The 25582-nt window shown below is 35.2% G+C and overlaps 1 protein-coding gene across 2 annotated transcripts in view; it reads right to left on the bottom strand.

The window, feature by feature from the left end:
* LOC126884510 (NFX1-type zinc finger-containing protein 1-like) overlaps positions 1 to 25582 on the bottom strand; it is a 415118-nt gene that overhangs the window by 132209 nt on the left and 257327 nt on the right. For both annotated transcript variants that reach the window (XM_050650450.1, XM_050650451.1), the window contains exons 11-12: positions 13008 to 13255; positions 3220 to 3532 (exon numbers count right to left, since the gene is read on the bottom strand). In XM_050650450.1, coding sequence (XP_050506407.1) covers positions 3220 to 3532; positions 13008 to 13255 — 561 coding nt within the window. The remainder of the gene's footprint in view (positions 1 to 3219; positions 3533 to 13007; positions 13256 to 25582) is intronic.

Here is a 25582-nt window from a genome sequence, read left to right on the forward strand (position 1 = left end):
CATTCTAAGCCGGTCAAACTTCTAGAACCTATTAATAATACATAAATGAAGAAGACCAAGTAAGGCCAGTGACGCATTTTAATTGGAGTGGTGATTAGGGGGTTGCTTCCAATTACTTTTTCGCTGAAAAAAATAGGGACTGACATTCTTTTCATTAAAAGTCACTTAATTTTTGAGCTAGACTTTTTTTCTATTTCTGGAGATAGCTGTTTTTAAATAATTTAAATTAGTTTCAACAAGTTATCCTCCAAAAATGCATAGTTTTCCCGTCTTTTGACTTTGAAACTACAATATTTAGTATTTGATGACGGTTATATGAATATTTTTGTTTGGCATGAAGACTATTCCAATAAGCGGGTTCGACTGTATAGGTCGATTACTATTGGTCTTAAAGAAAATAAAAAAAGGGTTTTGTTTATTTTTTCAAAAAGGTATATTTTTAATAAGTAAAGTTGTTTTGATAAAACAAAAACCTTTGGAGTTATTAGCAGAAAACTTATTAAAAACATTGATTTTTTCGATATAAAATTAACACTTTCGATATCGAATAAATCGAAAACTATTAATTTTATCAAAAAAATGTGTAGAACGTTTTTTGCTTAGAATGAATGTGTTTACCAACTTTTACGGTCAAAATATAATAAAAAATTTCCACCTCCGAGATGGGGTGGCAACCATCCCCATGGTAAAAGCGCCTTTTGGCATCATATTGATTTTGATCCTTGGACTATCCACTACTTACTCTCAAATTTTCAAGCAAATCGATCCATTCTGTAAAAATTGTGAGGTTTTGTCCTATTTTAAGCTTCATTACTTGGACTAATATAAGGTATTTGCAAAAATCATAAGAACCAGAATAAAAACCTATGAATCAGAGGGAATAGTTTCAGACAGGGAAGAGCAACAATCGATCAAATGTTTATGGTAAAGTTATTACAAAATAATAGCTATGAACAAAATCTAGGCTTGCATATGCTCTTTATCGATTTTAAATAGGCTCTATCGAGATCACAAGAAATAGCAGAGAAACTGATACGATTAGTTAAAATTACTCTAACCAATACAGTCAATAAAGTTATGATAGAAGGAAGTTTTTCAAATCAGTTTTACGTCAATAGAGGATTAAAACAAGGAGACCCCCTGTCAACAGATTTATTTAACCGATAACATTATTTATGAACAAAAGACATCAGTGCATAGATTTTGCAGACGACTGGTGTTTCTGACACGTTCAGGAATAGAACTTCGAAAAATGTTCAAGAAATTGAAGAAAAAGCTAGAAAATATTGTGAGGCTGTAAACCAAGAAAAAACCAAGTAGGTATATCGAAATGAGACGGGAAAACGCAGAAGAAAATAAATGAATCACTTTACGGACGAGTGACAGAGAGTATAAATTTGAAAAGGTAACTGAATTTGAGTACTTTGGAATAACAGTTACAGATAGAATCGACGAAGAGAGATAATATGCAAACGGTTGTTGAAAGGTAGCAAAGCGGTAGAATCATTTTAAACACACTGTTGAAGGTAAATAACGTATTTTTTCGCAAATAACTCAATAAGTATTTTGTTGAAAAAAATATTCTTAGGAAAAATATAGCTTATAAAAAAAGTAAAAAAAGGTGTATACAATGTAGTCTGTATACTGAAAAACAGTGGCGGCTCGTGATTTTTACAATTCGCGGTGTGCAAGTACTTGGAAAGGGAAACGAGAAACGACCGTGCGCGAGTCGCGGAGAAATATTGCAACTATCTTAAATAATTCATATTGTCAATTGAAATTGTCAAATTGACGTATATTTCATACCTTCTGTCATTGACTCAGAAAAATTATATATTGCTCCACAATATTGATATGATATGCAATTATTATATAAAGGTAAATTTAATTAATTGTATTTTGCTTGCAGTACTGCATTTTAATAACGGATTTTATTTACTACATACAATTGTTTACGTTTGCTAAACATAACCTGCATCTTATTTTTTTCTTCTTATTATTTTTTTGGACTATGGTCTTGACAATTATCCAGCAACCAGGACTAATATAATTGGCCAATATAATTAAAAGTGCGAATAAAAGTACAGAGCGTGGAAATAGAGGTCGCTTTGCCGAACTTGCACGGTCCCAATAGGGGAGGCTATACCTAACTGTAAATTTTTTATTTACATTTTATAATATCATCATAATTCACAATTTCATAATATCATATCATATTAAAAATAGTTAGTCTAATTGTAAAAAAGTGTATTACCAAAGTTTGTGCCGTTTATTTGTTAACAATTCTATCTCTGTAAGTAGATATACATATCAAAATAAATACAGATTTGAAGTTTTGCAGTCCATTCAGGTTGAAGGTTCACATTTTTTAAGATACTCAACTGAATTTTTTTAATGCTAAGAGCGGCGTAAATTACCGATATTTTGCTTTGCATTGCAGATATCGGAAAAAGTTATTTGAACAAGTTGTTCCAAATATTATTCTAATCCCACATACCAAATTTTATCACAAAATTCGCACATTAGTTTTTTGATTATTTGTAGTCAGGATCCTAAAATCGCAGAGGAGGCTGCTGGCCGCCCTTGCCCAATCTCCGGGCAGCGTGTGCGTTAAGCAATAATGCAGCTCTAAGGAGACCGGGTCTCCAACTACCGTGCTTAAACGCTGCTGGGTTGCGCGGAGCATTAGCAAGTGAGATTTTCCGGCCAGCAGCCTCCTCTGCGATTTTAGGATCCTGACTACAAATAATAAAAAAACTAAAAGTGCGAATTTTGTTATGAAATTTGGTATGTGGGGTCAGAATATTATTTGGAATAACTTGTTCAAATAACTTTTTCCGATATCTCTAACGCGAAGCAAAATAGCAAAGTAAACAAAACAGTGTAGCACGTGTAAAAAATTTATGGGGAGGCTAAGCCTCCCTTGTCTCCTCAGACCAGCCGCCACTGCTGAAAAATATAGCTTATAAAAAAGTAAAAAAAGGTGTATAAAATGAAGTCTGTAGACGTATTAGAAGTAGAGTTGTAGAAGTTAAAATTACAGTATATTCTTTAAAGGTTTCATGAGCAACTGAATGAGCTCGAACCATTGTAAAAATAATGCAGTTGTGAGAAGATCTGTTTTTGTTATTCTGGCGTGGAAAAGTAATGTTCGATAGGCTTTTCACTCATTAAGTTATAAAAAATAAAAGAAGTATGACGAAAGGTGATAAATACTACCTGTAGATGATCAGGATCATCGTTAACATGGCACTTTCTAATACAAGCATGTCCACATGGCTCAACTCTAACATCACATGGAATTTGACATGGAAATTTGTCTGGCTCAATATGACAAGGCTTTTCTGCGTTATGGCCACATTGAAGTTCGGTATTAACCAAAGTATTGCACTTGTATTTATCAGGATCCATATGACATTCCATGGTGGCTACGTGACCACATTTAAGCTCTCGCCGAACAGGATAGTTGCATGGACCACATTCTTCATAACAATATTTTTGGCATATGTGCGTCATATCATCACAAAGAATACTAAAAAAGTTAAATAACATGTTTATATGGGATTAAGCCACATTAAAAAAGTAATTTTAAAATATAATGTGTATGTGTATGTGTATATAGTCCGTTCAATATACTTATCGTTGCACGTCATCCGCATCATAGCCCGTGACGTCACATGATACCAACACGAAATATTTAGGCGGTAGGTCTGTTCCTTTTTAGAATCATATAGCCGAGTACACTGGAATTCAGCCACTAGACAAATTTTATTATATACGCGTAGAAATAGTATTGGAAGATTTCTTTTAATGTACATTTAAAGAAACATTGTAGCGGTTACGCTTTGATTAAATCAATTTAATTAAACTTAATAATACCCCTCAAGAAATTTCTTGTGAGACGCCGCGATCGATTTTAAAACAACATTTCTCTGCTCATGCGCGACAACCTCTTTGGAGTGGAACGGAGTCGATTTTTCGATTAGGAAGGTTAGTTGGTTAAGAATAACTCGATAAGTCAGCACGCCGTATGTTGAGAATACATTCTCACCTTTTAAGTGACGGATTTGGAACAGAAAATATGGGATAAGAATGAAACATATATAACTAAAAGCAAGGAACACTAGCCAATGCCATTTTTAGAATTGCTATTCAGTCAAAACTACATTTATCTTTGGTTTTTTCCACATAAAGGAAGTACAATGCCGGCGTGCTGCTTGTTTCAAATTCCGTCACTTGAATATGTACTTACTTACTTAGTAACCTAGATACCACTTATATTGTGGTAGCAACTCTTTTACGGTTTACCCGTAGAGGTTGCCTTTTGAGAAGACCATTACCTGATTTGACTGCAACCAGGATTCTCCGTAGGACTTACACCCACAGCAGCCAACTAGTTTTACCATGCCAAGAGGACATTCCTATGGACCTTCAACTCTTTTAAATAGTGCTGTGAAAGATAAGTTGTCTACGTTTCATTATTTACTTTTGGTTAATATATATTTGCTTACAGTGTACACTTCTTCAATATGCATATGATCAAGTAAACTAGATATTTTCTTTATAGATGGGGTTTTTGGGTCGTGGTTTTTGTTCAATATAAATAATAGTTTTTTTCAAATAAATTAAATCAGGTATTGGTAAATAATCATTATAAATAATTGCATATTAAAATTTGATAGGGAATAGGGTTGTTAAAATTTATGTCGAGGTTTTTTTTTAAGTAGGGAATATGTCTAATATGTTTTTTTTTTTAAATATAATATAAAGAGTACTGACCCAGATAGCATGTAAACTTGTGGCAAGTTTGATTCTTCTTTGATTTTAAATTGCTGCGTCAAATATGACGAGACAAGTTTGTGTGAAGTTTGTTGCAATATTGTTATGATAAAGATGATGATTCAAGTTTGTAGCAACTTTGCTGCAAGCTTACAGTTGCAAAGCCGTCATCTATTTGGTTGATTTACACGTTACAATCGGTTCGGTTTCGTTCGTTACCCTGACTGATATCACGCCCACGAAAACGAAAGTGTTGCCACCGGAGAGAATTTTATCATAAAAGTGGGAATTTTTAAGGTACGTTGAGGGAAAAAGCTTACTCGACAGCTGGCAACACGGGAAAAGTAACCTGCCTGCCAAGCTAAGCGGTGATAATTTGTAGTTATGTCCTATGTCCTGTCCTTATCCTATGTTGATATTTTTCTTTGAGTCTTTTACAACATTTACCGTACAATTCTCCGAGACTATTACTATAATTACCAAGCTGAAGCTTCTTTTCTTCAGTTTTTCATAGACCCACCTGCTTGTGGTGATTATAGGTACAGATTGGTATTCTTTTTGCTTTGGTGAAATTGAGGTAAGTTTTGTTATGTTTTTCGTAGCTTCTGGGCTTCTAGCTGTATTACTATCTAGCTATTTACTATCTAAAATAAATTATATTTATAATAATATTGTATGTAAATAAGTTTGAGGTTTTATTGTAAAATTGTTACTTTAACATCTTTTTGTCTTTTTAATAGCAAATATTAATTACGTTCACACAGCAAGAGTTTATAACAATTTCTTTTACATATTTGTTTCAGAGCTGATAGACAAAACTGAGCATCGAAATCTGAAGCTAGCGGGTTTAATGTAAGTTCCAATAAATAGTTTTAGGCAATAGATTGTATTTTAGTTGAGTGATTACTGAATAAATAGTTATATAAAATGGTATTGTATTTTTTAGTCACGTTGTTTTATTCAAATTGTGGCTAGTATGTCAAAACAAACCTTAAGGAAGTTTGTATCAAGTTTGAAAAAACAAACTTCATGCAACAAAACAAAAACAAACCTTCAGCAAGTTTGTTATGTCAAGTTTGAAAAAACAAACTTCATGCATGTTTGTCACACTCCAACTAGCAAGTTTGATTTAAAGTTGCTGCAAGTTTGCAAAGTTGCCATGGCAAACCTGCAGCAAGCTTTCACGTTTGATGTATCAAACTTGTTGCAAGTTTGAAACAAGTTTATATTGCTATCTGGGGACCAACTCATTTATATAACTATTATTTTTGCTAGGTGAGATACTTATTTTGGCAACCGTAGATGTTCTTTTCGTATATCTCATTCTAGTCAAGTTCATTTAGGTAATATTACTAACTTTTAGTTGTGACCCTTTTGCTATTCTAACGGACTTTGTTTTGGATTTTAATATTAATACCTTTGCTTGGCACAGTAGTAGTGGTTATTTGCTTGTTAAATGGCTATTAGGTCCTGTTCGATCTTTACACCACCCACTGCCACTGTTATTCAGTTTTTGCGTTATATATGTTAATTGTTTATAGATATATAACATATTTATTATAAATATATTTGTTATTAGTAAGGTTGACTTTTTATTTCAGTCTCTATTATCAGTATAAATATAACAAGACAAGGTAAGTTGAGTATTTTGTATATCAGGTCATTGTATCCACTGTCATTTATTTCCTGTCGTTTGTTACTTCAAAAATCCTCGAAGTTTTCAAATTCTCGGTCCAGAAAGCCGAGCTGTCTGTCCGAGTTGGCGCCCTTCTTCTTCTTCTTCTTTCCTTGTCGTACCTTAATATCATTTTATCTCCAGTGTTCTTATCTAGTTGCCTTAAAATTTTTTTATTGACAGGTCTCATTTTCTCCCTTGTTTCTATCATTTCATTATCCCATATACCTATCTGTTTCATATCTCAAGGCCCATATTCAGTGTATTGAAGCTAGCCCGAATACTCACTTGAGAGTTAGCGTCTCTTTGTCCATTTGATTTGATCTTCTGAGCTAAGCCACTCTTCTTAGTATCTTAAATCACTTCTCTTCCAGGTTTTCCCCTATTTCGTCAGGTCTTCCTCTTCACAATCTCAATACCCAGATTATTGAGGTTTCAACATACCCTAACTTGTTTCATTTAATTTGTATGAGTGGAATATAAAGCGTTTTTATAAAGCACATTTGTTCGGATTACACTCTAACTGCGATCGAACAAAGGTGACATTTTGGCATACATTTTTGGCAAAACATTTATTTGACAGTTGCGGTGATGACACTTCATATTTGTTTTTATTCTTTACTATAAGTATTTTTTTTATTATATTTACTGTTTTTATTGTTTACTTTAACGTAAGATTATAACTTAATTCTTGTTTTCTATTCTAAAGTTTTTATTTATTTACATTTAAGTATGTGATATATTCGATTTAAAATGAATTCAATAATTTTTTGTAATTGGGCAACAATATCAACTTAGATCTCTGACGTAGATAATGACGTGCAACGGTAAGTATATTGGACGGACTGTATGTTACGGTAAGAGTAGATAATCTGGTAATTGTACACAATTACCGGTAATTGTATATAATTACCAGAGTCGACGGTAAATTTTATAAATGTTTAAAAACCCTTTATTTCCCACTGTTACCGGTAATTGTGCACATTTCCCAGAGTATCTTGGTAAAAAAATCGGTCTCCAGTCTGCAGTGTTGATTAGACATGAAAAGTGTTTCTATCCTGGGCCTGGATTCCGTGCACTGTATATATCTACACGTCGCTTTCTATCGATGTCAATTTTCGTAAAAATATTTGAATTTTTAGCTTTAATTGAATTATTTTCTAGTTTTACTAGGTTATACTCTATTTGATGCTGAAGTGACACTTAGTAAAACAAGAAAATATTTAAATTAAAACTAAAAATTCAAATATCATTGATAGAAAGCGATCGGCGCGATGTCAATATATTTTAATTTTCAGTTTTAATTCAAATATTTTCTTGTTTTACTAAGTGTCACTTCAGCATTAATTAGAGTATAACCTAGTAAAACTAGAAAATAATTAAATTAAAGCTAAAAATTCAAATATTTTTACGAAAATTGACATCGATAGAAAGCGACGTGTAGATATCTACAGTGCACGGAATCCAGGCCCTGATTTGACATGTGTTTCGTGTTTCTTAATTAACAATGATGTTACCTACCCATCTTTTAAGTGTTTTTTACCGATATAACGTTTTGTGTTAACCTACCTGCATACAGAGCTGTACCTACTAGAGCATCCTAGAACTGATTATTTTTTACTGAACAATTGAAAAGCATTTTAACACAAAAGTACTTGATGTGCTGAATAGTAAAAAGCACAATATGGTTTTGCTTACAAAAGACAAGTACCAAAGTTTAATAAATAATGAAATCATGTATTTTGACAGTGCGTTTGCGGACAATAGTGTTAAATATACATGGAAACCTCACTATAATAATTCTGTACGGAATATATAGCGAAAGTATACTAATATATCATATAGTGAAAGCAGAAAACTATTACAGGAGCACCGAAAACGTTAACAGGAAGAAAAATGAATTTGTTAGAATTTGTTTCAAATTTACTTAAAGAATACCATAAAGGTATGACCTGGACAATGGAGTATGGACAAGTCACTCACCATTCAAGAGTAAAGAAAACATTACCTAATAGTAGTGAAGCTCTTCCCATAAGAACTATAGCATGTGCATATATGCTACTATTTGTGTTAAGGTGTGGGCTATAGTTCTCGGAATTAAAGGAATTATAGCCCACTCCTCAAGACAAATAGTATCATATGAAGATGATACAGTGTAACCTCGGAAACCTCTTTTTTAATGGTGCTAGAAAGGTCACCAATGGAGACACTGCGACGGCAGCCAGATGGTAGGTGGAAAGCGAGTCGTGGGTTTGAAACTAGCTTTTGGAACGTGAAAGGGAGTCAACAGAAGAAATAGGTAAAGATAAGACAAGAGAAGGTAGATTAGAGAAGAGAGAGAAACAGATAAAAAGATAGATAGGTAAAATTACCTAAGATAAGAGAAGAGATACAGGGCGCCACTTAACTTTTTGGGGTTGCAAGGGGAAAATTAAGAAATTTTAGAAACGAAAACAGGTAGGTAAGGAAAGATAATGAGGTTCTGAGACCAAATACAAGAAAAGATGTAGACAGTTAATTAGTAAATATTTAGAGGTAATCTCTTATCAGGGAACTTATTAGGAGTAGATAAATAAAACACGTGAAATAAACAAAAAATAATATATTGTACAAATGGTTCACCAAAAGGGTGAGTCCCAAGAAACACAAGAAATAAAGAGAAAATAATATATGTACACCAATCAAAATTGCACCAACAATTAATGTGTTGTGGTGTACAGTTAGAAATAAACAATGAATATGATAGAATAAATACAAGTATCATATTATGACAAAAACATGCACAATTAAAAACACAGTGAAGAGAGCCTGGTTATGAATTAAAAAAAAATCAAATCAAGCATATATCATGAAAAATCTCTCTTTACTGTTTTAGGGCTTATCTCGAGATAACTGATATGGTAAATTTAATGATGGATAGAAAATATAAAGTACAAAGATATAATAAAATTAAATGCAAAGCATACAAAGTTAACAAACGTTTACAGTTCAAAGATCAAAAACTACCCCGCACTTGGTTTTATAAAAAAAATCAATCGCACGGCTATTAATGAATTAGTGAATGTTTGTACTTAAGGTTTGACAACGAAAAGTTCTTATTTAATGAATAAAAAGTTCTATTAATGACATCGCTGATGAGATTACATCGGAGGTTAGCCTTAACCAAAGATGAAGATATTTTTGAGGTAGATAACCCATAGATTGCTCTATTTTTGGAAATAGTTGTAGGTAGTATAATTAAGACACTTACAGTTACTCTGCCTCTTAAATTGCACTGAATCTATATTTACTTTAACTAGTAAGCAAGCACTGAAGTTATATGGTAATTTGAATCTAATCGGGTGTTAGATCCAAATACAGATACGATAAGCGAGTGAATACCACTCAGATAAGATCATAAGATCATAGAGTGACTTCTCACTCCCAAGATATATTGCAGATATAGACCAGTAAGGATTTGTGAAAAAACGTCTATTTTTGGATGTGAAAGGTGGCATTCGGATTTTTGCAGATAAAGTTAGGTGACACCTTCAGTAATAATAATTGACTTATGCTCCTTCTCAAATATGGCCGGAAAATTAATAAAAAAATTGAAATATTTAAAAACTTCGAAAAACGTCGATTTTTTTCTGCTTTCTTTGTTTACAATTTTAAAACTATTCGTTTTGGAACAAAGTCGTACAGAAATAATATAAAGATAATTGAATTTTGTATGATACACGACTGGCCAAAAATGTCTTAACGTATTACCTTTTCTGCAATATAGCAATAAATACAAAATAAGGGGGCAAAATACGCCTGTTGTTATTCAATGTTTTTAACCACTTTGGTGGCACTTAGAACCTTAGCAATTCGCTTAGGAAATTCTTTGTAACATACTTAAACCGTGTACCAAATTTCATTAAAATCGACTTAATAGATTTTGCATAATAAATTTGCAATCTAAATGTTTTTAAAAAAGTTCAAATTTTTTAAAATATTTCTGAACAAAAAGTAGACCATTTAGAAGTTGTCTAATTTTTTTACATATAAAGAGGAATTAAAATCGTATTATTTAAGCGGCCTCAGCAATGTTTTAAACTTATAAACAATTTTTTGGCTTATAAACAAATAGCTTTGTTTAATAATAAAAAAAAAATATTTTTAGCAATGCAAATAATTAAAACCGGTATAATTTGACTTAAACTTTCAAATGCTGTCAGCAGAATTGCTATTTTATTTTTTAATCAAAAGTTATTCGCGTTCAAAAATTGCAATTTTTCGAATTTTTGAAAGTTCCACTGCGTTTATCTCGAGAACTATGCATCCTACGAAAAAACTTGTAAGAATATTTTTTGCTTAGAATTACCCAAGAAATACAAAAAAATGTTTTATTTTGCGAAAAATCGATGTTATGTAATTCCTCAAGTTCTTTGTTTATAACAATCTTATCGACATCCGGATCAATTGTTACCCAAAAAAATCGTGTTCTACGGGTCAAAACATACATAAACATCTTGGGTAAGTCCATCTAAATAAAGGAGCCCGTAGCACCCCCTCCTGGCCACAGGACTAATTTGTTTATAAGCCAAAAAATTGTTTATAACTTTAAAACATTGCTGAGGCTGCTTAAATAATCCGATTTCAATTCTGTAAAGTGCGTTAGATAGGTGGAGTGCTTCGTTATATGTAAAAAATTGGCAAATCTTTGTATATTCTAGTTTTTGTTGTGCAATATTTTAAAAAAAATTAATTTTTTAAAAAAAGTTTAGATTGCAAAATTATTATTCAAAATATAGTAAGTCAATTTTAATGAAATTTGGTGTACGGTTTTAGCACATTACAAAAATTTTCTAAGCGAATTAGGAAGGTTCCAAGTGTAACCTAAGTGATGGAAAATCATTGAATAAAGACAGGCTTGTTTTGCCCCCTTATTTTATATTTATTGCTATTTTGCAGCAAAGGTGATAAATTAAGACATTTTTAGCCAATCGCATCTGATAGAAAATTTAATTATCTTTGTTTTATTCCTATACGACTTTGTTCCAAAATGAATCGTTTTAAAGTTATAGGCAAAAAAAGTAGAAAAAAAAAACGAAATTTTTTGAAATTTTTAAATATTTTATTTTTTTTAATTAATTTTTCGGGCATATTTGAGAAGGAGCATAAATCAATTATTATTAACGAAGTTATCACCTAAGTTTATCCGCAAAAATCTGAATGCCACCTCTCACATCCACCTAAAAACATATCCTTACTGGTCTAATAAGGTATAGGGTAGATAAGATATGCGGTACTAAAGACACACGTCCGCCCTTCAAGCTACTCACTCGCCAAGTCCTTCTCTTCGCAATCTTTCCTCTAAAAAAGTGGGAATATATCCCTACTCAAAAAATGGAACTCCAAAAAAAAAGAACCGACCTAGTTTAGTTTTTAGGTAAAGTAGCGGTCTTTTATAAAGATGCCGAAAGAATAAGTCAAGGGACCTAACGGTGGTTTCAGAAAGAAAGGTTATTCCTTTGAAATATTACTGAAACGGAAAGTGGCAATAAAATATTGCAATACCATTGCCGCTTTGAATAAAGTGTAATACCTAACGGAACTCTAGCAGTGAACTCCTTGGGAGGTTTATATACGAAACAGATAACAAAAGCAAGAACCATATAAAATAAGGGACTTTCGGTCTATTTTCAAAACATTGTGTTTCGGCAAGGTTGCAATAAAAATAGTCCCGTTATTATCCCATGAACTAATTTGGATTATCATTCCGGCAGAGAATTAACCGCGCAGTAGGCCATCGGCGTAACATTGTTGCTTGTAAAGGGATTTCTAATTGATTTAAAAGGTATATTAATTATTTACTAATCTTATAATATAAAAAAATGTTACAATAGGTCTCATGGGAACAGCTGCACCACTGTTGATGAATGTTTCCTTTACTCTTGAATGGTGACTGACATTGTCCATAATCCATTGTACAGGTCATATCTTTATGGTAGTCTTTCGTTGAATTTGAAACAAATTCTAACAATTGATTTTTCGTTTAATTATATGCCATATCTTAGTATGGTTTCGCTATTATACTCCGAACAGAACTATTACAGTGAGACAGTGAGAGAATGGACACAATGGTCCATAAACGCACTGTTAAATGACACTCAAATTTCACAGGAGCAAAATTTAACGTTAAAAATTTAAATGAAATTTTTATAATTGTTTAATATTGCTTTCCTGTTTAATATTTCTGTTCACTTAAGATTGCTTCTTGTCAATATATAAAAGTTAAAATTTTACACAAGAATATTTGAATTTGTTTTATGTATGGTCCACAAACGCACTGTTAAATGACACTCTAATTTTACAGGAACAAAATTGAACGTTAAAAATTTAAATGAAATTTTTAAGATCGTTTAATATTGCTTTTCTGTTTAATATTTATGTTTACTTAAGATTGCTTCCTGTCACTATATAAAAGTTACAATTTTACACCAGAATATTTGTATTTGCTTTCGAAGAGTAAATCTTATTTTAAGAAAAAGACGTATCATTTTCATTTAAAAATAGAAAAAAATACCTTGTACATGGTTGTCTGCAAAGATAGTCTGCATGATCTCTATCTAAAACGTGACATATTCTTGTACAAAAGTGGCTACATTTTAATTGAGCCCCACATTTCAATGTACAACCGCCCTCTGGTATTTTCAAAAAATCTTCCCCAGATTTGACTTTAGTGATTTGATCCCGATGAACTTGACACCGAAGCGTTAAATAAGAACCAATTGCTTCTTGTTTTTTAAGAGTGTCTTCTACTTGAGGCCAAATCTGAAATACATTTAAAATACAGTCGGAAAAATGAAAGAATACCCATGAACGAACATATAAAACACGCTGTATTTTCCTGTCACCGTGTCACAAATAAAATTGTCCAGTGCAAGTACATGTAGCAATAATTATTACATGTACTTGCGCTGGCCAATTTTTTGTGTGACACGGTGACAGGAAAATACAGCGTGTTTTATATGTTCCTTCATGGGTATTCTTTCATTTTTCCTACTGTATGTTTTGTTGTCTGTGTTAACGTATAAAATATCGGTTTTTTACTCTTTTAACAATTTACCTAAGCATCATCCAGGGTTCGATAGATGTACTTAGTATATCGGGGATATAGGCCATTCCACGAATATACGTCTGTTCCAGACCATCGCGACAACGAATATTTTAATGTGCAACATAAGAAGTACGAAAGTAAATGGCTCTAAAAATTATTCCAATAAACAAGAATGTAATTTGCAATTTACTTTCGTACTTCTTATGTTGCACAGTAAAATATTCGTTGTCGCGATGGTCTGGAATAGACGTATGTTCGTGGAATGGCCCATAGGTATCAGGGTATTCATAACGCCGCACAGTGGTTCCTAACGCCGAAAACGTGGTCATGAACCTTTAAAAGCGTATATTGTTTATACATTTTGGAATTACTTTCGTTCTTAAGGGTTTTTGGCATCGCTGATTGTGAATCTGCCATTATTTTTTATGAAAAACAAAATGGCGGATCCAACATGGCGGAAAGAAATTCAAAATATCAATCAAAAAGGAAAATGTTTTGACAAATTTGATAGGTTAAGGTCTCTGATTACAAATCTAACATTACTTTTTTTTAAACAAAATGGCGGATACAATATGGACGAAAGAAATTCGAAAATTTAATTTTAGCCGCATTTTTGTTTATAATTTTATATTATAAGGGACTTTTGAAACTTCTGATTACCAATACATTTTCTTTATGAAGTACAATATTCAAAACCTATTACTTATGTACAACTGCCCATATATACTCAACAATCGCCAGAATAATGTAATATGCGTCATTTCCCACTTTTGTATTCAAACAACTGCCAGCAATGCATAGGCAGTTATAGGCAGCTAAACCAAAGTGATTCTGTATCTCCTGACTACCTATTTTAACATTAATAAACATTAGTCGCAGAATTATGCAGAATTTTGTACTTTTTGAATGCACCTTTACAAAATTTTAATTATTTCAAGTATATTTTCACTATTTATGCATTAACAAATTGAAGGCATTTATTGTTAATACATGTTGATTTAAGTTACATTTTACATTACTACATACTTAAAAAAGAAGAATCTGCTTTACAGCGATAAAATTGATAAACTACAAAACGTTTTACAGCGTTTTCAATATACGCGTTTATTTTTCACTTTCTCTGCCGGCCAAAATAACCCCGGACATGACCCACTTGTTCCTGAGCTGTTAACCAGAATACATCCAGTCTAATCCTCATAACTGCGTATTAGGACTCTACGATAGTATGAGAAAACAACTGTAAACATGAAAATCCCTAAATAGGGACTTCTTTTTCGCCCCATGACCACATTTTCAGCATTTGGAACCACTGTGCGCCGGTCCGGAATAAGAATGACGTAACTTCAAATTTTGTCAATTCCTGTTTATTGCGTAATTACCTGTCTAAAATACTGTGCACAGATGATACAAAAGCGACAGACCTGCAACTATGTGCTGAGCCACTACAGGATACCTAATTGCGTTGTTATTGAACTACACCTTGTTTCAGATGAATACTGACGCAACTGTAAATAGGGTTGAAAATGGGGGAATTAAATTAAGATAATGAAATTTGGACCAATAGGGTTGAAAATAAAAGCCATCGCTGTAAGAATAAACGGCATACTAAATATTTAAAAATAGGGTTAAAAATCAGATCCAAACGTAGCAATCCTTTTGTACAAATCCTACATTAGGTCAATACTGGATTATGGTTGTTTCTTCTATGACCAATCTTCCAAAAGTCAACTAGAAAAAATAGATCACGTAGTAAATAAATGTCTAAGGCTATGCCTAGGGGCTTTAAAAAGTACACCAATTGATTGTTTATTTGCCGAAGTAGCAGAAACCCCACTAAAAGATCGCCGAAAGATTTTAGCTTCCAATTTTATAGCTAAATTAAGTTCTAAAAATAGCAACTTAGTCCAAAAAATCAATATACTGTTTACATCGGATCTTAGAAGTAATAAATAACGTAATAGAAGAAATATACTCTTCAGATATAGATCCATTATATAGCATAAATATTTATAACATCCATCCAATTTACTGTGTTTTTCTCCAAGACTATTCAAAATTTCACCCAAGGATTAGACAATACATATTTGAGGAGGATTTAGAAAATTATCTTCCCAGATGTCAATATATATTCACGGATGCATCAAAGAACAACAAGAAAGTAGAAAATAATCATAAAAGATCTTTTAAATTAAATGAAATCTTACAATATATCTGTATCTGTAGAGTAGGGAGTGTGAGTCAAGTCCCACAGCACTTAGGCCACAATTGACCCATTGTACATCCTCCCAGGGGGTTGTCGTCCTTAGTTCATTATCCATCCTGCCATTTCCAGGAAGGTGGACAAATCACCTGGTGACATCTCCCCTATATCGGGAGGTGTAGGCCAAGGCTCGCCGAACGCATACTCTCGTATTGACGATAACTCCGGACATTCACATAGGACATGCTCGACAGTTTCGTCATCTCGTTCACACCTCCTGCATAGAGATGTGTCTACTAGCCCCAGTGTGTGGAGGTGTTTTCTTAGTTGACAATGGCCAGTTAAAAAACCAACGGTCAAGCGTAGGTTTTTCCTGGTCATTCTCAAGTACTTTTCTGATGCTGACTTCCCAAGGTTCCTTAGTGTTACCCTGGCAAGTCTACATCCTGGCCCTTCTTCCCATCTTCTTACGGTTTGCGAGTGGGAGTGACATTTGACAGTTTCCGCGATTGTTGTAGTCGACAAGCCAAAAAGATCACAAGGTCCTAAGAGTCTTAGGCCTGCTGCCCTTCTAGCCAGCTGGTCAGCAATGCGGTTGCCTTTATTTCTGTTGTGTCCTTTAACCCATCTCAGGATGATGTTGTTACCATCCGAAGCTTGGGCTAGTGATTCATGACACTCCATTACTAGCCCTGATATGACGCGTGGTCTGTTCAGGGTTAGTAGCGCTTGTCTGCTGTCTGTGCAGATTATTACAGTTTTGCCGGCTATACCTTTCCCGATTATCTCTTTTGCAGCTATGGAGATACCAGCCAGTTCAGTCTGAACTACGCTGGCATTTTTGCCCATGCCCCATTTTATACTAAGGTTCAATGATCTGGAGTATATTCCACATCCTGAGCCTTCTTTCGTTTTGGAGCCATCGGTGTAGATGCAATATGCATTTGCCACGTTTGACTCCCTATGTTGACTTGTTTCGATTTTGTAGGGTTTGTCGAAGACCAACGTAGGTTTAATTGAGTCGCATCCATGGCCCGCATGCAGCTGGAGCAGTGCCTCCAGCTCACCCCGCCAGAAACGACATCTCAATTGTCCCATTCCTACATCAAGGTTTGCACCCGCTGAGCGTAACCTCATCATCGTCATCAGCGCCACCTCTCTGACATATATGTCTAAAGGGGTAATGCCAATGAGCAACTCCATTGCAGCAGTTGGTGTTGTTTTCATGGCACCTGTTATATTTAGGCAAGCCATCCGTTGAATATGGTTTAGTTTGTTGATCGCTGTTGCCTGTAGCACTTTTGGTACCCAAGCAATGGCTCCGTAAGTTAGCATTGGCCTAATGACAGTAGTGTAGATCCAGGCGACCACCCTGGGCGAAAGGCCCCAAGTGCGTCCGACCGTTCGCCGACACTGTTCATAGGCAATATATGCTCTTTTAGCTCTACTATCTAAGTGAGAGTTCCATGTTAACTTCCTGTCAAGGGTAATACCAAGGTATTTCACCTCTTCAGAGAAATTCAGACTGCAGTTTAGAATCCTAGGGGGTATTAAGCCCGTGATCCTTCTTTTTCTGGTGAAGAGGACCATCTCTGTCTTTTTTGGATTTATAGACAGTGAGTGTTCCTTACACCATGTTTCTATTAGTCTGAGAGCAACTTGTAATCTCTCGCATAGTGTGTTCTCAAACTTACCGCTTTGCAAGACGGTTATATCGTCTGCATAGGCTATTGTGTAGAAACCGTTCTTGCTGAGTTGGTAAACCAGGGTATCCAACACTATGTTCCAGAGGAGTGGTGATAGCACCCCCCCTTGTGGACATCCCCTCGTAACCATCCCTCTAACCAAAACGTCTTCTACATTTATGCTTATTGCTCTATTTGACAGCATACTGAATATCCATTCGCTCACGGCCAGGGGGACATTCCTGACATTGAGCTGTTGGGTGATGGTTGGGAAAGTTGTTTTATCAAACGCTCCCTCAATGTCTATGAATATACCTAGGGTGGATTCTTTATTATCCAGCGATCTTTCAATTCTTCCCACTACTTGATGAAGTGCAGAATCGGTAGATCTTCCCTAAGTATATGCATGTTGATTTGGATGAAGTGGATTATGAACCAGAACTTCATCTCTTATGTACCTCTCGCATAGCCTTTCCATCGTTTTCAAGAGAAAAGATGTCAGGCTAATTGGTCGGAAAGCCTTCGGTAGGGTGTAATCCATCCTACCTGGTTTTGGTATGAAGACCACACGTACCTCTCTCCACTCTCTAGGAATATATCTCAGAGCCAAGGAGGCTCTGAACATTCCCACAAGGTGCGGCAAAAGAATATCCAGTCCCCACCGTAGTAGGGCTGGATATATGCCGTCAGGCCCTGGTGACTTAAAAGGGGCGAAGCACGATATGGCCCATCTTATCTTTTCCTCACTAATTAATGTTCTGGCAAGATGCCAGTCATTTGGTGTGGGTATGATTATTTCTTCCGTCCAGTTTGGTGCTTTTGAAATACTAGAACCGGGGAAGTGTGTTTTCATCAGGACCTCAGCACTTTCGCAAAGGTTGGAAGTTTTGCTTCCATCTTCCTTTGTTAGTATGCTGATATGCCGATGTGGATCTTTTGAGAGCGCTTTTTGTAGCCTGGAAGCTTGCGGAAAATCTTCGATTTCCTCACAGTAGGCTCTCCAAGCAGCTCTTTGTTTTTGTCTACAGACTTTCTTAAACTCTCTGAGGTTTGATTGATAAATATCCCAATCCTCTTTGAGTTTGGTGCGTTTTGCTTTATTAAAAGAAGTTCTTGCTGTCTTTCTAAGGTGTTCCAGTTCAGTGCACCACCAAGAGTTGGTTTTGCGACTTTCCTGGACCATCCTTATCGGACAGGATTTTTTATAAGCGTAGCTTATTTTATTTTGGATAGATACCGTGTACCTTTCCAATTCTGTATTAGTTCCTGGAGTTAAAGCCTTTTCATTCCGCAGAGCATCTTCTAAGAGGCGGTTGTAGAGTTCTACATCCGTCCACCTAGGGTCGCGAGATTTGATAAGGCTTTTTTCCAGACTAATAATATAGGTCAACCAGCGGTGATCAGACATAGAGATGTCCTCTGAGACCTGCCAGTTCTGAATTTTATTAGATATTTCTGCTGTTGCTAGCGTGATATCTATAACAGTTTGGCTACGAACATTAATAAATGTAGGTTCCGTGCCTCTATTTAAGATATACAAATCTTTACTAATAATATAGTCATAAAGAGACTTACCTCGAGAGTTGTTATCTTTGCTGCCCCAGCCTAGATGGTGAGAATTCGAATCGCAGCCGATAATAAGTTCTACCTTCTGGCTGAGAGAATGGTCTACCAGATCTTCCATCTCCTTTGTTGGTGGTAGGGTGGCTGCATCTGAGGGTAGGTAGACCGATGCTAGTATCAACTCTCTGCTTTTGCCTTTTCCCCATGGGCATTTTACTTTAACAGCAGTTACGTCTGAAGTACAAAACTGCACCAGGGGGGAGGCTTTAATTTTCCTGGGAACATATATTGCTGTTCTCGGTTGTTGGTTGCTTGGTAAGCTGAAGATTTGACCATTTAGACTGCCAAAACCAGTTATTTTGGTCTTAATTATCCAAGGTTCTTGGATTAATGCTATTGCATCCTCCTTTACATCCAGGTGGCGGCAGAGTGTCGCTGTTGCCACCTTTTTGTGCTGGAGGTTGCATTGAATAATGGTTACCTTTTTTCCTGACGTCTTTGCCCATGGCGAAGGTGTCGTATTGGTTCTTTTTAGGCGTCCATTTCCTCCTCACTTGAGGAGGCGGCAGCCTTAGTCGTTTCGGTGCTTCCTCTGCAGGGTTCGTCGACCACCATCTGATGGTCGTCGTCCTGCTGTGGAACCACGGGTGTTTCAGTCTCAGTGACCGTATCCGGTTGCCGAGTATCTGAGGTCCCTGGTTCCGAGGAGGTGCCCTCCATTTTTTGTTTGCTTGCTTTTAGAGTCAATGAGGTGAACGCGTAGCTCAGCCTCATTGCTCTTTTCTTAAGGACAGCCATGTCCTCGTCTCCGATTCCGAAGACGAACAGGTGTCCGTTTGGATCGGTTTTGGCCTCATGGTGGAAGGTGCACCATCTCGCAACTGACATGTCCGGATTTTGCGCCGTTAGCCTCCGCAGCACTCTTTCTGTGTCATCGGAGGTGTTAGTAACATCCTCCGAGATCCATAGAGAGGCTTTAGTAAGCTTCGGCAGCTTATCCTGACTGACAACAGCCAGTGATGCGTCCTCCCACGGTTTGAGGTCATCTATAGCCTTTTTTAGCCACGCAAGCGCCTCGTCGTCATCGCAGGCCACTCTGATGATCTCACCAGAGTAGGTCCACGACTTAAACGTGGGCGCTCTTGCTTGGCTGTTGGAGGTGGACAAGATTGCTCTGTCCAATTCCTCCATCAGGCTGCGTTTGATAAGGTTTTCCCGGTCGGCAGAAACCTTGCCGTACGGGTTTACCTTATCTATGATAGCTACCCTAAGGTGTGTTACGGAGGCTTCCGCGAAGCTTTGGGAAGGGGCAGTGGTGTTTCCACCGCTGCGTACCTTCTTGTGCTTCTGCGGCGTGCTCTCCGTGGAAGTGCTTGGGTGAAGGCGCTTCACACCGGGGGCTGTCAGTTCCTGTCCTCTTTTGGAGGTGGAACTGTTGACAGCTTCCGATGCGGGCACCCTCACCTTTGTTTTTGGAGGGGCTGGAGAGGGATGGGTGGCTCCCGTAGGTGCCTTCCCCGCCGCCTCTCTGGCCTTCCTCCTTCTTTTTAGCTCGGCGCCACTAAGTTTGTGGCGCTTTTGCCGATTTTCCCGAGGTGATCCTTGTCCGGCCTCTGCTGGGGCCGAAGCTTGAGTTGAACATTGCTGTCCGTCCTCAACCGCGGCCTCCAGCTGAGGTGAACGTTTTGGTTCAGCCTCGGGATTTGGTTTTGGTTTTTTGTTTGTTATTGTTAGTTTGTTGTTTGAGTCCATGATGTTCTCACGAGTAGCTAGGGAAAGGTTTGTCACCCCTGGAAGAGCCCCGCATTACCAGAGGAAGGCTATATGCAACGGGGTTTCGCCTGGTACCCCAAGGGGATCGTTCACGACCACATACACCCTGTGGCCATCCAGCCATCGGCACGATTACCATCCACCTTAGCTTGGGTAGGTTTGGGGTAGGCTGCTTCTTGGTCGCTGATGCAGTTCGTCCACTTCTAGTGTCTAGACTACCTAAGAGAGATTCCCAGATACCCCAGAGAACCAAGTGGTGACAGGAACTGATCTAGCAAGGTCGTTTCACATTCTTTCATACTTCCCATTCATCAGGCCTAGCCCGTTTATAGGGGGTACCTACACTCAGCGGAGAGCTCCTTATTAGGGAGATCCTATTCATTCACACATGCATACTTGTTCCACTTCCTACACCAGACTACAGCCCTATCTAAACTGTCAGCTTAAGCCCCCGAACTCACGTCAAAGTCTTGCAGCCACTATCGGGGGATCTTACAATATATACTGCAGAATTAATCGCCTTACTAGAAGCTCTCCTGTATATAAGTAATATGAAAATTACAGCAGGATCATTTGCAATTTGTTCTGATAGTAAAAGTGATATTATGAAAATAAAAAATATCCACCAAGTCAGTAGTAATTATATTTTGACCAATATGTATAATTATTAAACTTCATGAATTACAAACAAAAAAATCAATGTATCATTAGTTTGGATTAAAGGACATTGTGGAATAAAAGAGAATGAAGGAGTGGACGAAGATGCTAAGAAAGGAAGTAGAACAGGAGAGCTTTTAAGTTATAAATGTCCCCACAGTGAAATTGCCTGCCACGTAAAACCCATAATACTAGCAGAATGGAGAAAAATGTATAGTAACTGTCCAAAATTTTATAAAAACATGGTTACCAAGCCTCCTGGCCAGTCTTGGTTCTCAAGACTGTCGGGAAGCAAGCGGTTTTTCTCTGTTTTGTGCAGGTTAAGGTTCAACCATGTTTTAACTCCCCAGTACAAATATAAAATAAAATTGAGTGATTCTCCTAATTGTTCATGTGGAGAAGAAGGTACAGCGGAGCACATGATCCTAGGCTGTTCTAGAATAATAAACGAGGTTAAATTATTAAATGAAGAAATGGCAAAAATACCCAAAATCTCCAGACCATATAACCTAACTCAACTATTAAGAGCAGAAGATTACAATGTTTATCAAATTTTGTACAAACATATTTTATGTATTAGATTAAGTTTATAACCTATGTTTTTTTCCCTTCGTGTTAAGCCCTATGTCTATCCGAGCGTCAAATTGTATCCTAGTCTAATATCCCAATTTATATTGGAAAAAAAGACAATGAACAATAAAAAAAAATAAGTAAGTAAATAAATAAAAAAAAATGACTAAAAAAAATCACAACGAAAGGAAATAATTCCAAATAAAAACAAAAATCGTTGAAAATTAGATATAGGTATGTAAAATAGTTCTTTGTAAAATTGGAGCAGGATTGTGATTGGATACCTACCTAAACAAATCAGTAGAAAGCAGGAAGCACTCCTTTAGAGCTTCCGCATAAATAATACAAATAATTCCAAAAGATGGCGAATGGACATTGACTCCGAAGCCAATAATGCTCAAACACACACACAAATATTTAAAAATCGTTTTTTTTGTACAGAAAAATTTTAAGGTGAAGATTGACGCAACTGTAGAAAGGGTTGAAAATGGGGAAATTAAATTAAGATAATGAAATTCGAACCAATAGGGTGATACTGAAAGTTATCGAAAGTTACTGAAAGTTAAGTTAATATACCTTTTATAAAGGATTTTATGTTTTTGTAATGGTATACAGCCAACTACAGGAAATTTTTCCTCGTGGATTTGAAAGTTATTGTTGTAAGAATAAACGCCATACCGATGCTCCTGGACGGTTATTCTTTATATTTTAAATAATTAAGAGGCTACAGTAGCGATCAACTGGTAGCAACAAACGCGTAATTTTGAATATTTTGTCGAGATATTTAGCACACATATTCGTAATATAATAAAGAATGGCGATACAGAGCCCAAATTGAGAAATATGTTAGTATGTGGAAATTACTCTGTAATTAAATACAATATTAAAAAACGAGCCTGTACCGCCATTAAGAAGAACAAAAAAATAAACTTTCTTCAAATCAACTTTTTTATGCCATGCTTAGATTTTGTGTAATCTTGGAACTACTAAAATTGTTTATTTCTAACAAGAAATCGAACATATTATAACTAATAACTAATTAGGCAACATAGAGAAATTGTCGCTGTCATTTTGACAAACATGCGTCAGATTTTCTCTAATCTGTTCTGTCATCTTTATCGATATCGGTTCAGTGCAGTAGTGTGTTAATTTAAGAATTCGTTATTGCTGCTTCATAGGAACGTATTGTTTATTGATAGTTAATTTATTATATATTTGTTGTTGTTGTATAAGTTGTTGGCCTCTTTGAAAGAATAGATTGTTGTTAATTGTGAGTTTTAGTTATAAGTATATTTTACGTAAAAATATTTCGAATGCTAATGCGAGTATATAAAGTTTTAGGAGGATTTTTTATTCTAAAAATATTATCAATAGTTTAACAAAATGGAAAAAGTAACTCAAACGAAAAATAAAGTGAAACCTTCCAAGAAAAAGTCCATTAAAAACCGTGCCAAAATTATGCGAAAATCGAAATTTGTTTCGCTTCACAACAAAAAACGATTATTTATTATTAGATATTTTATGCAAATACCTTTCTAAATACCTATCTTAACATAAAATTTTCACCCATTTTGGTTTATTTTTATAAATATCTATTTATTAATAATAAAATCGTTTTCTATTACTTCCATTTAGCGCGACTATGATATTGTCAAAATATTAATCTTAGATAATGTCAAAGATTACCACTGTTGCCAAAGTTTATGATACTATCTCCCGAAGTTATATTTTGTTGCTACCTGTTGATCGCTACTGTTTACTCTTAATATTTTATATGAATAATGACGCAACTTTAGATAGGGTTGAAAATGGGGGGAGTAAGTTAAGATAATGAAATTCAAACCAATAGGGATAAAAATAAAAGCCATCATTGTAAGAATAAACGTCATACCGATGCTCCTGGACGATTACTCCTCATTTAATCCATATTTAAAATATGCATTTAAAAATCGTTTTTTTTTTGCTCTCTTGAGAAATTTGGCTTTTTGCAGTTATGTCATTCTTATTCAAGACCGGCAATAATATGATATATATCACGATATTTATATGCTTATAATATATCATACATATTTACAATACAAACATCCGGGACATTGAAAACCATTACTCTTAAAGTATGCTTGGAATCTGTGTTTTATGCGTGCATACGGGTAATATTACCTTTATGTGCGCCAATAGTGAACATAAAATTCTTAATGGTATGTCAAAACATGCACAAAAACTACGTCTTTACCCACCAAATTTCAATTGCATATCTCAACCAATTTTAGAGCAATAAATAAATCGTCAGTTTGAAAGAAAAATTTCACCTACTATCTTGGAAACCAAGCATTTGGGGACATACTTTTATAAAGCAAACTATCATTAATGTTTCATGCAGAATTACCCCTTAAAGTTTGTCATACTTATTTAAAATCACCTTGCATTGATGAAAACATGGCTAGTTGTTAAAGTAGGTAGGTATTTAACTTTTATATGGTCCATCATAAGCGAACGAATCAAAAAATAGAAGTTGAATCATAAAATATAAAAAAATAATACTATAATTCGGTTTTAATGTCAGTATTTTATCCATGCCAGAATATTCCACAAGGTGATGCGAACTTTTTTAAAATTACACAGTTTGAGTGGTACACCCGATATACAATGAAAATTTACCTCTTTAGCAACAATACTATTACACCGATATTGTTAAAGAATAAGGCTATAATATATTAAGAGATCACTTAAATTAAGGTTTCCATTTACGCAGATGATACTAAATTATATGTGAATCCAATTATTGACCAACATGTTCTTCAAACCGACCTTGACGCAATATTCAAATGGTCATCAGAGTGGTTACTTCCACTGAATATTGAAAAATGCGTCATACTACATATTGGCAAAAATAACCCATTACTACCGTACTTTATTAATGCACATCCCATAGAGTCAGTAACCTCCCACAAAGATCTTGGAGTGATAGTTAACAGTAACTTAAATTGGTCTGACCATATAGTGTCCGTGTGTAAACGTGCAAATTCCAAACTGTTTCTAATCCGCAAATGTTTTACACGAATATCTCTAACCTCAATGAGTAAACTTTACTCTATATTGAAAAGACCTAAATATGAAGACAGACTATCCTTGGCTCATCTAACAACATTTGAACATCCACGTCTTCGAGGTGACCTAATTATATCCTTCCGTATTTTAAAATATAATTTTGGAAACCTTAACACAATATTTACGCTAAATCTAGACGAACGATTAAGAGGTCATCATTATAAATTAAAGAGGGAACAGACGACAACAAGATCCAGAATGAACTTTTTACCAAACAGAATATTTAACATCTGGAATAACTTAGATGAAGACACCATATCGGTAACTAGTGTTAACATTTTTAAAAATAGACTTGATAATTCTTTATTTTCTTTGCAAGACTGAATAATTTTAGGACGGCATTATTTATTGTTTCAAAATTTTGTTTGAAATTGTAATCTTTAAAATTTTTATTAGTTTTATTTTTCTTTGTTTTGAACATTATGGGAGCTTTACAGGATTGAATTGTTTTAGGGCGACATTGTTTTATGGTTTCAATATTTTTA

Source organism: Diabrotica virgifera, chromosome 5 (assembly GCF_917563875.1).
Source record: "Diabrotica virgifera virgifera chromosome 5, PGI_DIABVI_V3a".
NCBI classification, from domain to species: domain Eukaryota; kingdom Metazoa; phylum Arthropoda; class Insecta; order Coleoptera; family Chrysomelidae; genus Diabrotica; species Diabrotica virgifera.